The sequence below is a fragment of the Pan paniscus genome, chromosome 16 (assembly GCF_029289425.2).
Source record: "Pan paniscus chromosome 16, NHGRI_mPanPan1-v2.0_pri, whole genome shotgun sequence".
In the NCBI taxonomy this organism is placed as follows: domain Eukaryota; kingdom Metazoa; phylum Chordata; class Mammalia; order Primates; family Hominidae; genus Pan; species Pan paniscus.
Genome location: NC_073265.2, coordinates 70244215 through 70260848, shown reverse-complemented (window position 1 = coordinate 70260848; position 16634 = coordinate 70244215). Strand labels below are relative to the sequence as shown.

At 43.1% G+C, this 16634-nt stretch overlaps 1 protein-coding gene across 1 annotated transcript; it reads left to right on the top strand.

Annotated features, from left to right (window-relative positions):
* The first annotated feature begins 4452 nt into the window (after positions 1-4452).
* On the top strand, positions 4453-16167 carry MESD (mesoderm development LRP chaperone). The gene is made up of 3 exons (XM_008963094.4): positions 4453-4772; positions 12167-12399; positions 14871-16167. The coding sequence occupies exons 1-3, from the start codon at positions 4560-4562 to the stop codon at positions 15127-15129; spliced, it is 705 nt and encodes a 234-aa protein (XP_008961342.3). The 5' UTR covers positions 4453-4559; the 3' UTR covers positions 15130-16167.
* The last annotated feature ends 467 nt before the right edge of the window (positions 16168-16634 follow it).

Here is a 16634-nt window from a genome sequence, read left to right as displayed (position 1 = left end):
CAAACAAACAAAAACAACACACCACCACTGACGTATGTTAGATGTGAAGAAAAATAGAAAATACAGAGAAAAGGTTAAAATATTTTGGAATCTCACTGCTTAGAGACAGCCATCGTATACATATTTGCAGCTCTTTTCCTATACATAGATATATATCTGTATAATTTTAATAGCATTTAAAATATAGTATAAAATGAATATCTTTAGTAGCAACAAATATATATGATATATTTAATGATTGCATATTATCCATCATATGTGTGGAATACAGCTTGCAACTGTAAATGTAGATTTTATAGTCTACAATTTTTGAAACACTTAGAGTTGTTCTCATTTTCCCCACTCATGGAGAGTGTTATAGGATTGTTACATTGGGTAAGTGAAGAAATACACGGAAAGCACTCAGCAGAATGCCTGTCGCATAGTAAGTGCTCAATATTAACATTACTATTATTTTCATTGTCTGTTTCCTCAGAGTCAAGTTCTTGGAAGTAGACTTGCTAATCATATTATGCACTTTTTTGTGGGGAGGGGGAGTTGATACATTTCACCTAATTTTCAAGCAGAAAACTCCATCCCCCGAGAAGTGAGTGAGAAGACTTCTTTCCTTAGCCTTGTCAACAGTGTATACTGTCTGTATTTTTATCCAGGATCAACTGATAATTTAAAAATTATAACATGTTTGAATTTGCATTTTTTGATATTAGAGAGATTCTGTGTTTTGTTTTGTTTTTGCCACATGTGAACTGGCCATTTATATTTATTCTTTTGGGAATTACCTATTCATGTCCTAGACCATTTTTCATTTGGTTGTTCATCTTTTTCTTATTGATTTATAAGTTGGTTTTTTTTTTTGGAGACAGAGTGTTACTCTGTCACCCAGGCTAGAGTGCAGTGGCACAACCTCGGCTCACTGCAACCTCTGCCTCCCGGGTTCAAGCAATTCTCCTGCCTCAGCCTCCCGAGTAGCTGGGATTACAGGTGCATGCCACCACACCCAGCTAATTTTTGTATTTTTAGTAGAGACGGGGTTTCACCATCTTGGCCAGGCTGCTCTCAAACTCCTGACCTCAGGCAATCTGCCCGCCTCAGCCTCCCAAAGTGCTGGGATTATAGGCATGAGCCACCATGCCCAGCCAGGAAAACACAATTTTAATTATTATGTTTAACTCTGTGAGTATGCTCTTCTGCCCAAAAATAATGGTGGTGACCAGGAATGGACACCTGCCTCAGACTGGGCCAGTCACATTCTCTACTGAAAATCTGAAATTCCAACAAAAGGCAACGAGTTAGTTGCTACCAATATTTAGCAACTACAATGAATGATTTGTGTCTATGTAATTAAATTTTTTAAGTGAGTAAATTTAGGGGCTGGTAAAACCCAGGAAGTATGCAGTACGTCTATTCTTACATTGGATTAAAAAGCAACAAAAGTGCAAAATGGTAAATACTCATTACCTCTCTCAGCCCATCCCCAGGCCTCTCCTCCTATGTCTTCCCATGAGTCAGTCATTAGAGGGTTAATATTTGGCACAATGGTGACTGTACCCATCAGCTCATCTGCCTCAGTTCTGATTAACTGGTAATTGTGCTACTCCAGTTTTTCAACATTTTGAATATTACCCCCGCCTGCTTCCAAATAGTACTAGAAAGTCTTGCTTCACCCTCCTCTGTTGTGGAATGATGCATGCCAGGATGAGCTCAGGTTAAGACACTAATTAGATCTGAGATTCAACTTTACCATCCACAGTCACTGAATCACTTAGAGGTGGGGTTAGTATTAACCCCAGAGCACTGAAGAGACTTGTGGCTTCACTTAGGCCATGAGCACACAATCTTTCACATCTGTCCTCTCCAGTCTACACTGCACCACCTGGTACCTGGCACAGACTCTTGTCCCATCTGAGTGCTCCTGGCTCCAGATTTTTCAATGCATTTTCCATTTGGCTCCCAATTTAACCATCCTGAGTGCCTCACTGATTAACCTAGATGGTGCTGTGGCGGAAGAAGGACTCCAAGAAGACTGGACCTTGTTATCCAGTACACCTCGGCTTAGATTCTTGCCTTGCCGCTGCACTAGCTGTGCAGCCTCAGACAAATTGTGTAATTGTAAAACCAGGATTTCCTCTTATTTAAATTGGAGATATTATCATCATCATCACATCATCCCTTTGGGCCTGGATCTCCTGTAATCTGCATGAAATTTACTGCATATTGTTTATCTGCTCTGCCAGAGTAAGGATATTGTTATATTCATTTTTGCATCAGTGCCTCACCTGATTCTTGGTTAACAATAGGTCTTTGGTAAATAAAATTCCCCCCAAGTTGAATGGAATCAAGTTCCAAACACTAAAGTAAGTTTCAAATATCCAAATGTTGAAAATGCAATTGATCCAGATGTTTTCACATCAGTGGATTATATGCCGAATTGATTTCCTCCTTAGAGGAAAGTCAGTAGCCCTGAAACTTTCTACACATTCCCAACAATTTCTGTAAAACTTCCAATGATCTTATTCTCTATAACTAGATATGTGGGCCAAGAATCCCAACACGTTTGCCCCTTAACTTTGAAGCTGGCAATATGAATTACCAGGGTGACCCCTCCCAGTAGAGCACATGATCAGCCACAGCTGTGCATGTTTTTTAGTATGACTGCACCAGGATAGGGCTCCAAGCCACTGGGTGGAGCAATGTGCTCTGGGGAGAAAGCTCATGACATTTCCCCTATGATTTCACAAAAGAAAAAATCTTTTTCTTATGAGTTGTTTCTGCTCAATGTCAATAGGAAAGGTCATAGCTTAGCGTGTTTACATACAGATGCATGCATGAATATGTAGAATATCAGCCACTCCTACGGTGTGAGAGAATTTAAATTGCACTGGTCCTAAGAGTGAAGGAAAGCAGGCGTAGTTGCCTACTCAACCTCCACTTTATTCTTTTCCCTTTATAACAATCCTAATTTTATTTGAGATGACAATGTATACAGCTAGAAGACAATTTCTCAGCCTCCCTTGGAGAGCTAGGTTCCAGCCAATGAGATGTAAACAGAAATGTATGCAATGTTCAAGTAGGCTGCTTAAAAGAAGTTGACTCCACTTGAAAGGTGTGCTTGGTTTGGCCTGCCTTCTCCCTTCCTCTGGTTGAATGTCATCTTGATGACTGGAGCTCCAGGAGCCATCCTGGAATTTCTGACCTTGAGGGTGGAAGCCACAGGCTAATATGATAGAAGGATGAGGAAGAGGCTGAGTACCAGATGGCTGAGAAGCCACTATACCAGCCCTAGTTTCGAGTTTACACTGCTTCTGTGAAAGAAAAGTCAATCACAATAAAACCTTTTATCTTGTTTAAACCACCTTAAAAAGTCAGTTTTCTTTTATATGCAGCCTACTAATCCTATCCAAACAAGGCTTGAATAAGGTTTACTACAGCTCTTTTTTGTTGTAATAGCAGAAAAATTGGTAATAAATGCCCATCAATAGGAAAATAAACTATTAATTTAACAATACCAAATAAAACTGTGCAGCAGTATAAAGAATGAAGCGTTTTTTGTTGTTGTTGTTGTTGTTGTTGTTGTTTTTGAGATGGGGGTCTTGCTTTATTGCCCAGTCTGGTCTCAAACTCCTAAACTCAAATTATCGTCCTACCTCAGCCTCCCAAAGTGCTGGGATTATAAAGGCTTAAGCCACCGTGCGGCCTTTGGTTTTTTTTGTTTTTTGTTTTTTAAGGTCTTATGTAATTAAACATTTTAAAGACATCAGCTGATGAGCCGTTTAAAACAAGAAGAATCTCAAAGCATCTTTGGCCAAAATCTTTTTAAGAAACAAAAAGTAGCGTGATTCAGCCTTGAAAAGGATTAGTCGGAGCCTACAGTATTAGGTTGAAATCAAAGAAAGGCAAGCTTTTTTTTTTTTTGGATGAATAGTAATGATCTTTTTGGAAAAAAAAAACAAATATTGAAAGCTGGTTGAACTGAATCCTCTTTATTGATGAGGAAAGCAGTGGACTCGAACTATTTATGACTTTCTGAAAAAAGTTGCCCTACCTGCCACTCACTTCTTTTTAACTGGCTGTTCTCAAAGGAAATTGCAAGAGACTGAGGATAAACGTCCGACATCCAGAAATGGGCTTTTTTAGAGCTGAGGCAGCCTCCAGAACTTCCAGTTCCAATTTATTTCACAGGCGAGAAACTGAGGTCAACAGGGACGTTGGTTAGTGGTTCCTGGAGGCCCTGAAGGAACTTTTGGACCTGGCTTGTGCGTTCAAGAGAAAAAGGTCGGCCTCTGACGGAAAACGAAAAATGAGCACTCAGGGACCCACCCAGCCGGGACAGAGCGCCTCAGCCGGACCAAGAGGAGGAGCCAGTGGGGCGGGGCCAAAATGGCGGAGGGGCGGGGCTTCTAGAGGCGGGGGTTAGGAAATGGGACGGGGCGGGGCCCGGTAGGCTAGCGAGGGCCGGGAGGCGGGGCCTCGGAAAGGCGGACAGGAAGGCGTGTGCAAGGCGGGGTCCGGCCCGCGCAGGTCGGGTAAGCGCGTCTAGGGCGCTGCGCGGCGCAGCGAAAATGGCGGCTTCCAGGTGGGCGCGCAAGGCCGTGGTCCTGCTTTGTGCCTCTGACCTGCTGCTGCTGCTGCTACTGCTACCACCGCCTGGGTCCTGCGCGGCCGAAGGCTCGCCCGGGACGCCCGACGAGTCTACCCCACCTCCTCGGAAGAAGAAGAAGGATATTCGCGATTACAATGATGCAGACATGGCGCGTCTTCTGGAGCAATGGGAGGTCCGCGGCGCGCGCACACCCTCCCGGCTCTTCTCTGTGCGGGACCCTGTTCCCAATGACCCCTTACCTATTCTGTCTTGGGACCTTTCTGACCCCCTAACCTCCTCTACTCATGCCTTGAATCCTTACTGACCCACTAAAGCCACTGTTGACCCTCCATTCCTCCTCTGACCCGCGCGCCCTGCTGACCCTCGCTCCAGCCCTCTGTCATTCCAGTGCCCTGTTCCTCCTGCCACTTCTCAAGCCACTCCAATCACGGATCTGCCCCTCACTGTTCAGCCTTGCTCTCCCTTCACCCTTCAGTGCCCTGGTTGTCTTTGCGTTGATCCTTGTGGTCAGTGAGCCCTGCAAACGGGGAGAGAGACCTTTCCCACTCTATAGAGCATTTCCTTCATTTTCCTTTTGTTTTGCGGTGAGTGGGTGGGAGAGTGGGTTGCAGTGAAGATGGTCTTCCGTAATGGTTATCTCAGCTGTCTTCTAAATCAGTATAATTTTAGACTTCCTATTTTGGTATATGTCCCTGCTGGGAATTTTGTGCTTTTTGTGGGTGGATTTATTTTACTGAGGGGAGAATTATCAATGGCTAATGGCTCTGTATCGTGGAACTCACGCTTTTTGTTCAAAGGAGAGTAAGTTTTCTGGTTTGTCACTTGGACGCACCGGAGTGTGCAGTTACAGGGAGTGTGTAATACGCTTTTAAGGTAAAGATTACTGGCCAAAATCACATTGCTGCCTTTTCCCCTTCCTAAGGTGATTGTATCGTCCTGGTTGACTTGCATAGCTGTGGAACCTTGGGCAGGTTATGTCTAGTTTCTAGGCCTCAGTTTCCTTATCTGCAACATGAGGAGGTTAGGATGGGTCCTAAGATTCCTTCCAACACTGATGTTTTGTTATTTTGTGATTATCTCTGTGTGTGTTACGGGAGAAGGGAAAGACTTTCAGACAAGAGTTTAAAATACCACCTGATGCATCTGACTAGAAGAATGCAGGCTTGTGTTTTCATGTGGTCATCAACAGCTGATGGAAAGATTGGGATAGATTTGAGTGTAGAGAGAACGTCCCCATTCACCGTCTCCCTTGCAATCTCCTTGTCTCTTTTTGGACTCCAGCAAATAAAGCCTTTTGATCTGCCAGAGTGAGAACATCACCTCATGAGAAATCCTCCCCTTGACCTACTCAGACCCTGAGCTAGACGAAGAGGGTGCTGAAGAGATGAACAAAGATTGCACTGGGAACAGTAGATAACAGGATGGATGAGCGGGGAGAGACTTTGAAGGCCAAGAAAAACACATTATCTCATTTAATCCTTTTACCCCATCCATGAGGGAGGTACTTATCCCTATTTTCTAGATGATGACATTGAGGCACAAAGAGGTTAAATAACTTGCTCCACATCGCACAGCAAGCTAGTTGAGTTTCAAATTCTTTCGCGACTTTTAGAGCCAGTTCTTTGAACTGTTTTACCTGTACTGCCACACATGTTGGTGACAGAAGTGCAAATGAAGGGTAGTGAGGAAGACGTGGATTAAGCTAGAAACTGCAGGAGCAGAGTAGAAGGGAGAAATGTGAGATTTTTATACTTTTAACAGGACCTGATGGTTGATTTTGTTTTTTAAATTATTTTTTATAGAGACAGGGTCTCCTTATGTTGGCTGGGCTGGTTTTGAACTCTTGGCCTTTGCAATCCTCCCACCTTGGCTTCCCAAAGTGTTGGGATTACGGGCGTGAGCCACCATGCCTGGGCAATTGATTGATTTTGTGAATAGCAGGGCCACATAATGTAGTAAAAGGACAGGTTGGCTGGGCGCAGTGGCTCACGCCTGTAATCCCAACACTTTGGGAGGCAAAGGCGGGTGCATCACCTGAGGTCAGGAGTTCAAGACCAGCCTGGCCAACATGGTGAAACTCCATCTCTACTAAAAATAAAAAAATTAGTTGGGCATGGTGGCGGGCACCTGTAATCCCAGCTACTTGGGAGGCTGAGGCAGAAGAATCGCTTGAACCAGGGAGGTGGAGGTTGCAGTGAGCCAAGATCATGCCACTGCACTCCAGCCTGGGCGACAGGGTGAGACTCTGTCTCAAAAAAAAAAAAAAGAGAGATTTTGAACTCAGCTTTACCCCTCACTAGCTACTTCATCCTAGTTTTACGTATCTGTAAAGCCAGATAACGCCCTACTTTGCAGAGTGCCATGCGGATTAAATGAGTTAATGTTTGTAGACACTCTACAGACATGAGGACCCTTCCCCAGTAGCAGTGTTTTTTATGTGGGAGAGCGTATCCATCTCTGTGGGTGCTTTTTTTGTAGGAAGCAGTTCTTCTCCTCTTGTGACCATCTCTAAATCCATACCCTCACTCCTTCCCCAGCAGTGTGAGAAACAGTGCTTCAGTGAGAGGCTGTGCCTCAGAGGTGTGGAGAGGTGAGAATTCCTTCCATTGTGTTACAACTAATTCTGAGTCCCAATTGGTGTAGAAAAACCAAAGGTGGTTATTTCATTTTACATTATGATAGCCAGGTATAATGGGAAGAGGCAGTTGGAGGGATTTGGAGCCAGAAATGTGGTTTGCACTTCTAGCATGTGAGTAAATTAAGTAAATCATTTATCCTCTCTGAACATCATCTTCCTTGTATATTAAATGGAACCGGGTAGGATTGTTCTGAAGGTTGGAGATAATATATGTAGAGTGCCTGGGACTTAGTAGCTACTCAGTAGATGTCACTTATTATTAATATCAAGAACCATGGGAGGAAGAAGAGGATTTGCAGAAAGGGGAGCTCAGCTTTGTAGCTATTGACTTAGACAAACAGTAATGAAGGAGCTCTAAAGCCAGTTGAAAATGCAAGACTGGCCTGGAGGCAGGGCTAGGACTGGAGTCAGGGGACTGCCTGACTTGTCCCTGGCCCCCCGCTCTGCCTCAGGGTAAAGACTGGATTGTTTTCAGCATAGACACACTGATCATAACAGGTTAGGTTACCCAGACTAAGGGTAGAACTGGATAATTATGTACATCTAGGGTACTATTTTTACACTTCAATTTTAACATATAATAATTATACATATTTATGGGGTACAGAGTTGTATTTCTACACATGTATAAAATGTAATGGTCAATTCAGGGTAATTAGCATATCTGTCTCCTAAACATTAATCATTTCTTTGTGTTGGGAACATTTAAAATTCTCTCCTAGCTGTTTGAAAATATGCAATAAATTATTGTTAACTATAGTCATCCTACAATGCTATAGAGCACTAGAATTTATTCTTCCTATCTAATGTAATTTTGTATCCATTCACCATCCTCTCTCCCTATCTCCCCTCCACTTCCCAGCCTCTAGTAACCACAATTCTAATCTCCACTTATGTGAACACAACTATTTTAGGTCCGCATAAGAAGGAGAATGCGCGGTATTTGTCTTTCTGTGTCTGGCTTATTGCACTTAACATAATGTCCTCCAGGCTCATTAGGGTACTATTTTACAATTTTCTTTTCTGTAACTGAAACACACACACACATATACAATGGAAATTAAAGCTGCTTTTTTTTTTAAGTCTCTTGAAACAATTTTTACCTGTATTATATGCACTAGACTTACGACTATTTAATTATATTTGCATTAACGAAGTGCTGGACTGGGCTTAGTGGCTCATGCCTGTAACCCCAGCACTTTGGAAGACTGAGGTGGGTGAATCCTTCGAGCTCAGGAGTTCGAGACCAGTATGGGCAACATGGTGAAACCCGTCTTTACCAGAAACACAAAAATAAATTACCCAGGTGTGGTGGCATGCACTTGTGGTCCCAGCTACTCTGGAGGCTGGGATAGGAAGATCACTTGAGCCTGGCAGGCAGAAGTTGCAATGAGCCAAGATTGCACCAGCACCATTGCATTCCAAACTGGGTAATAGAGTGAGACCCCATCTAAAAAAAAAAAAAAAAAAAAAAAAAAATCTGCTTGGGACCTACTGAGTTAATTTCATGATTATTAGTGAAATCAATCTGAAAAATACAAATATTCTAGGGTGTTGAACCAACTGGAAGTCTTGAAGTGTTTTAAAGAGACTATAACCGATGTTATGGAGAATTAAGATAAAGACAGAAACAACTTGTGAATTTGGCAACTAGGAGGTCCTTTGTGACTTGAGAGTATAATTTCTATGCAGTGTTTGTGGTTGGAGGCCAGATCACAGAGGCCTAAAGAGTCAGCAGTGTCATAGCCAACAGATTCAGTACTGAGTTCTGCTTGCCTTTAAGTCATTACATCCCCAAACAAACCTTAGGAGGGAGAAGCTGTTATTACCCTCAGCTTTCCATTATAGGTAAGGAAAGTTATTTTCAGATGGGCTAAGTAACTTGCCCAAGGCCACATAGTGATGGAGCGCATCCGTCTGACAGCACAGCCCATGCTCCTGTCTGCAAGTCACCATCAGTGGCTCTTTGAAAGCAAAGTGAGGAAGAAACATGTCAGTTGAGAGGGTGGCAGAGTGGAAAAGAAGGTTAGTGTGTTATGTGTGGTCATGTTACTGGGGCCTTGGAGATCACTTTGTTCTGCTTTTCATTTTGTAAATGAGGAAACAGGCCTCGAGGAGTAAGGATTCTTAGGCAGGGTCACACAGCTAGTTATGCAAAACTGAAACCAGATTCCAGGTCTGACGTCGGTATGGATCACCTTCAAGCACTGCGTAGAATTCTTTCGTTTTTACTTTTTACTAAAATTATTTTTAATATAGTACATTATTAATGGTATCTTAAGCCTTGGCCCTTCAGATATTGTTCAGTAAGAGTGACTTAGGGGCTTTTTTTTGTTTTTTGTTTTGGTAACAGGTTTATTGAGATTCAATTCACATGCCATAGGCAATTTACCCATGTAAAGTGTACATTTTAGTTTTAGTATCTTCAGAGAGTTGTACAGCCATCACCAAACTCAATTTTAGAACGTTTTTATCATCCCCAAAAGAAACCTTCAACCACTCCTCCCCTGTGTTCTCCCAACTCCCTAGCCAGCCCCGGGCAATCGCTGATCTACTTTCTGTCTCAACAGATTTATCCATTCTGGACATTTCCTATAAATGGAATCATAGAATGTGTAGTCTTTCATATCTGGCTTCTTTCAATTAGCATAATATTTTCATGTATCAATCAGTACTTCATTTCTTTTTTCTTTTTCTTTTTGGTAGAGATAGGGTCATGATATGTTGCCCAGGCTGGTCTTTAACTCCTGTGCTCAGGTGATCTCCAGCTTCGACCTCCTAAAGTGCTGAGGTTATAGTTGTGAGCCACCATACCCAGCCAGTACTTCATTTTTTTTGGTTGCTGGCATTAGCCTTTTCTCCAAGGAACCCGGTTCTATTAAAGATTTTTTATTTGTCAGTCTATATGCTATTTATTAGGCATGGTGGCTAATGCCTGTAATCCCAGCACTTTGGGAGGCCGAGGTGGGCAGATCACGAGGTCAGGAGATCGAGACCATCCTGGGCAACATGGCAAAACCCCGTCTCTACTAAAAATACAAAAATTAGCTGGATGTGGTGGTGCGTGCCTGTAATCCCAGCTACTCGGGAGGCTGAGGCAGGAGAATCGCTTGAACCCAGGAGGCAGAGGTTGCAGTGAGCCGAGATCGTGCCACTGCACTCCAGCCTGGTGACAGAGCGAGACTCCATCTCAAAAAAAAAAAAAAAAAAAAAAGTTACTGTTTTCTATTAGTAATTTATTCATTTGTTTTGATCATTATGGGTTCAACATCTCATTTTGTTTGAGGGGTTGTAAGTCATACTATTATTTATTTTGATGTTGAGATTATTTCAACTTTGGCCCATGAGAGCTGCTTCAAGTTGGCTTCCATGGCATTTTGACATGTTCACGATTCTTTGAGCACTTTACTACTTTGTGATGCGGGATTATTCTAGGCTCATCTTCTGTCTCTCTTGCTATAAGCCTGTTCTCCAAGGAACCCACGCTCTTTTAAATATTTTTATCCATTAATCTGTTTACTCATCTGTTAATCTATGAAAAACCATGAGTTTCTCCTGATACCTTCAATTCCAGCCTAATACCACAGGGCTCATTCTTCCCCCTTTAATGTTTGTAACTTACTTCCCAGAAGTTAAGAACCTGGCTCTCATTACCCTCAATATGTTTACTCCTTTTCTCAATCCTAGAGGTCACATAAGATAGTTTCAGAATTGCTAGCCCATACCACTACAGAAAACAAACCTGCTAACTGGAATTGAATATTTTTGTACAATGCCTATTAAGTGAAATGGGTATACATGGAGTGCAGATTTTAAATATACAGTGCAAAGAGGGAGTATTTCTTTTCTTTTTTTTTTTTTTTCTTTTAAGACAGGGTCTCGTTCTGTCTCCCAGGCTGGAATGCAGTGGCATGATTATAGCTTACTGCAGCCCTGATCTCCTGGGCTCAAGTGATCCTCGTGTCTCAGCCTCCTGAGTAGCTAGGACTACAGGCACCTGCCACCACACCTGACTAATTTTTTAATTTTTTTTAAGAGATGGGATCTCACTATGTTGCCCAGGCTGATCTCAAATTCCTGGGCTCAAGCAATTCTCCCACCTCAGCCTACTGAGTAGCTGGGACTACAGGTGTGCCTCACTGTAGCTGGGACTACAGGTGTGCATTGCCATACCTGGCTACTTTAAAATTTTTTTTTAGAGACAGTCTTACTGTGTTGCCTAGGCTGATGTCGAACTCCTGGCCTCAAGTGATCCTTTTACCTCAGCCTCCCAAAGTGCTGGGATTACAAGGTAAGCCACAGTGCCTGGCCTGCAATAAATTTTGATAAATGGATATATCTGTGTAATCTACACCCCTGTCAAAATGTAGAACATTTTCATCACCCCAGAAAAGTTCTCTTGTGTCCATTCTCAGTTAATCCTACCTTGTCCCCCCTTCTACCGGCAACACTGTTCTAATTTCTGTTACCCTAGATTAGTTTTGCTCATTCTTGAATTTTAAATAAACGGAATTGCATAGTAAATCTTATTTTGTATCTGGCTTCTGTCACTTAACATTTTTGGGATTTGTTAGATGTATCAGTATTTGTTCTCTGTTGCTGTGAAGTATTTCATTGTGTGACCATACCAGAATGTGGCCATTTTTACAGCCTACCATGTTGGGTAGATTGTATGAGAGTTTAAAAGCTCTAGAAACCCATCACATGGGGGCGCTCTGTGATTGGTAACCTGGGTGTGGGTAGTATGTGCTGCCTGAAACTTAGACTATCTTGAAAGTTAAGAAGAGGAAGAAAACCCCTGGTTTTCCTTTTTATGTTGTAATTTAAGTCATATACATGCACCTGACATCATGCAGAAGTTTTTGCCTGTGCCAGTTGAAAAGCAAGATTCTGATGATAGGTTTGATGCTTTTCCCCTAATCTGATAGAAAGATGATGACATTGAAGAAGGAGATCTTCCAGAGCACAAGAGACCTTCAGCACCTGTCGACTTCTCAAAGATAGACCCAAGCAAGCCTGAAAGCATATTGAAAATGACGAAAAAAGGGAAGACTCTCATGATGTTTGTCACTGTATCAGGAAGCCCTACTGAGAAGGAGACAGAGGAAATTACGAGCCTCTGGCAGGGCAGCCTTTTCAATGCCAACTATGATGTCCAGAGGTAAAGCAGCAACAACCAGCTGAGAGACTCATAGGCTGTGCTGGGTCTTTTCTTTATTATTATTATTATTAATGATGATGATGATGATTTTTTGAGACAGAGTTTTGCTCTTGTTGCCTAGGCTGGAGTGCAGCGGCGTGATCTTGGCTCACTGCAACCTCCGCCTCCCTGGTTCAAGCGATTCTCCTGCCTCAGCCTCCCGAGTAGCTGGAACTACAGGCGCCCGCCACCATGCCTGGCTAATTTTGTATTTTTAGTAGAGACAGGGTTTCACCATGTTGGCCAGGCTGGTCTTGAATTTCTGACTTCAGGTGATGCACCCGCCTCAGCCTCCCTAAGTGCTGGGATTACAGGCGTGAGCCACCACGCCTGGCCCTGTGCTGGGGCTTTTCCTGAGGCTCTTAACAGGGTGTCCTTTCTGGCGGTATTTCCCAAGGGCCTCTGCCTTTCCTTTCTAGGTTTTCTTTTAAAATTATTTATCTATCTAGTTTTTTTTTTTTTTTTTTTTTGAGACGGAGTCTCACTGTGTTGCCCAGGCTGGAGTGCAGTGGCGCAGTCTCGGCTCACTGCAAGCTCCGCCTCCCAGGTTCACGCCATTCTCCTGCCTCAGCCTCCCGAGTAGCTGGGACTACAGGCACCTGCCACCACGCCCAGCTAATTTTTTGTATTTTTAATAGAGACGGGGTTTCACCGTGTTAGCCAGGATGGTCTCAATCTCCTGACCTCGTGATCTGCCCGCCTCAGCCTCCCAAAGTGCTGGGATTACAGGTGTGAGCCACCGCACTCGGCCTATCTAGATTTTTTTAATGTAAAGAAGAGCGTTGCCGGGTGCAGTGACTCACTTCTGTAATCCCAGCACTTTGGGAGGCTGAGGTGGGCGGATCATGAAGTCAGGAGATGGAGATCATCCTGGCCAACGTGGGGAAACCCTGTCTCTACTAAAAATACAGAAAAATTAGCCAGGCATGGTGATGAACGCCTGTAATCCCAGCTACTCCAGAGGCTGAGGCAGGAGAATCGCTTGAACCTGGGAGGCAGAGGTTGCAGTGAGCCAAGATTGCGTCACTGAACTCCAGCCTGGCGGCAGAGCAAGACTCCATCTCGGGGAAGAAAAAAAAAAAAAAAAAGGAGCATTTATTGTTGGTAAAAGCAGTTAAGTTTTTGTTTTTATTTTTTGAAGAGGCGAGGTCTCACTATGTTGCCCAGGCTGATCTTGAACTGCTGGCCTCAAGTGATCCTTGCACCTCAACCTCCCAAAGTGCTAGGATTACTGTCATTGGCCACCATGCCTGGTGTGTGTGTTTTTTTAATATCTCAGTTGATCCTAAAGTTTTATTTATCTTTGGATCTTTAGCTTTTATTTCATCTGAACAGAAGGGTGTATAGCTTAGTTTAGCCTCTTTGAGGGACAAAGTTAATAGTTTGACAGCTTCAGCTAGAAGTTTCTGCTCAGTGGAAAGTGCTTTGTGTGTAGCTATGTTCACACATAGAGCTTGGACCATGCTGTTAACCGATAACTAATTTAGTATGAAGAGGCTCAGTTTTCACACTGGAGTATGGTCCTGAGGTACAATTTTAAGAAATCTGCTTCTTTTTCCTCAAAAACAGTTCTGAAATTTGGGGTCTGCAAATATTCTGGTTTACGAAATATAAAAGCAATGACAAGAAATGGGAGGAGTACTTAGAGAGTGTCCGGCCAGCAAAATATTTTCAATTAGCTTAAATAGACACCTAGACAGAACAAATAAATGTCTTGGTGATGTCTGCTCCAGAAGGCCCACTGGTCTCTGTGGAGTGGTGGGAGCATTAGAAACTGAAGGGGGAACGCGTGGTGTAGTCCCTAAGGAACAGAAGAATCATGCCCGCTGGCCACACTAGGGCTCCACCCAGGCCTCATTCTTTCCGCTTTGTTCCTTGGGACCTTTCGAGTGTGGACGAGCTGGGCTGCTTGCTGCTAAGCTCAAGGGCTAGGATTTTTGTCCAATAACCAAGTGTCCTCTTGAGTCCTTCATAGCCTCTTATCATGACCCACTCTAAGCCATTGGTTTTCCACCTTTATCAGCAGAAGTCTTTTGTCCCATAAAAGTGTAACTGGACACTCTAGAATATAAAACAGATACAGATCAGATCGAAGCTGCCTCTTTACCTCCCCAGCAGCAGCCCCTGAGCCACCTCTGCAGTGTCCTAGGGAGGTTTTCCAAATGTTCACTTTTAACATGGGCATCCATTTATACAACAAAGGAACATCCAATGTCTGTTTCTATTTTGATCTGAGCTGGATGTTTAATAGTTCAGCAAACTAGTATTTTAATACATGAGATATCAGTAGCTGCTAGGCTTTGGAAAATCCAATTTTTCATTCCATATTCATGTAGAATTTGAAATAAACTGATAAGTGCCAGAGAATTGCTCTGACCCCTTAGCACCTTACTGGTACGTGCTGGCTGACTGATTGCATCTCTCTGCCCAAGGTTCATTGTGGGATCAGACCGTGCTATCTTCATGCTTCGCGATGGGAGCTACGCCTGGGAGATCAAGGACTTTTTGGTCGGTCAAGACAGGTGTGCTGATGTAACTCTGGAGGGCCAGGTGTACCCTGGCAAAGGAGGAGGAAGCAAAGAGAAAAATAAAACAAAGCAAGACAAGGGCAAAAAAAAGAAGGAAGGAGATCTGAAATCTCAGTCTTCCAAGGAAGAAAATCGAGCTGGGAATAAAAGAGAAGACCTGTGATGGGGCAGCAGTGACGCGCTGTGGGGGGACAGGTGGATGTGGAGAGCTCTTTGCCCAGCTCCTGGGGTGGGAGTGGTCTCAGGCAACTGCACACCGGATGACATTCTAGTGTCTTCTAGAAAGGGTCTGCCACATGACCAGTTTGTGGTCAAAGAATTACTGCTTAATAGGCTTCAAGTAAGAAGACAGATGTTTTCTAATTAATACTGGACACTGACAAATTCATGTTTACTATAAAATCTCCTTACATGGAAATGTGACTGTGTTGCTTTTTCCCATTTACACTTGGTGAGTCATCAACTCTACTGAGATTCCACTCCCCTCCAAGCACCTGCTGTGATTGGGTGGCCTGCTGTGTCCATGTTTTTTATTTTCTGTCAACTAAAAGGATAGCAAATTCTGATCAGAGAAGACTTTAAAACTCTTGACTTAATTGAGTAAACTCTTCATGCCATATACATCATTTTCATTATGTTAAAGGTAAAATATGCTTTGTGAACTCAGATGTCTGTAGCCAGGAAGCCAGGGTGTGTAAATCCAAAATCTATGCAGGAAATGCGGAGAATAGAAAATATGTCACTTGAAATCCTAAGTAGTTTTGAATTTCTTTGACTTGAATCTTACTCATCAGCAAGAGAACTCTTGGTGTCTGTCAGGTTTTATGTGGTCTGTAAAGTTAGGGGTTCTGTTTTGTTTCCTTATTTAGGAAAGAGTACTGCTGGTGTCGAGGGGTTATATGTTCCATTTAATGTGACAAGTTTTAAAGGATTTAAGTAGGGAATCAGAGTCCTTTGCAGAGTGTGACAGACGACTCAATAACCTCATTTGTTTCTAAACATTTTTCTTTGATAAAGTGCCTAAATCTGTGCTTTCGTATAGAGTAACATGATGTGCTACTGTTGATGTCTGATTTTGCCGTTCATGTTAGAGCCTACTGTGAATAAGAGAACATTTATATACAGATGTCATTTCTAAGAACTAAAATTCTTTGGGAAAAACCCTCAATCGTGATTTTAATAAATTAAAAGTAGCACATTACATGGTTAGAAAATGTCAGTGTTAAAGAATGGTACAAAGTGAAAAGTGTATCCCTCTCTTGCCGCCGGTAGCTTGTCCCAGTGGAAGCTGCTGTTAACAATTTGTCCCCCCACATCCCCCTCCCTGCCCATCCACCAAAAAAAAGTACATTTACTTATGTAAATGTACTTATGGTGATGTATGTTTGTTTTGGCCTCACAGCATCTGTTTCCCCTTAATTTGGTAGCCGCTCACATTTCCCTCGAAAGAACCACACCCTCTGCATTCTCAGTTCTCTGCTTTGGATGGGACATTTGCCCTGCAGTCCCCCCACCCTCCAGGCCATGCCCTCTCCAGGGTGAGGCCTGTGTGATCTACCGTACTAGGGTACTAGTCCCTGAAAGAGGCTTTTCTTGTTTCTCCTGCATTTTGAACCTGGAGCGGGAGCTGTTGTAGGCCCCGCCCTTGGAGAAGAGAACTGTTTGACA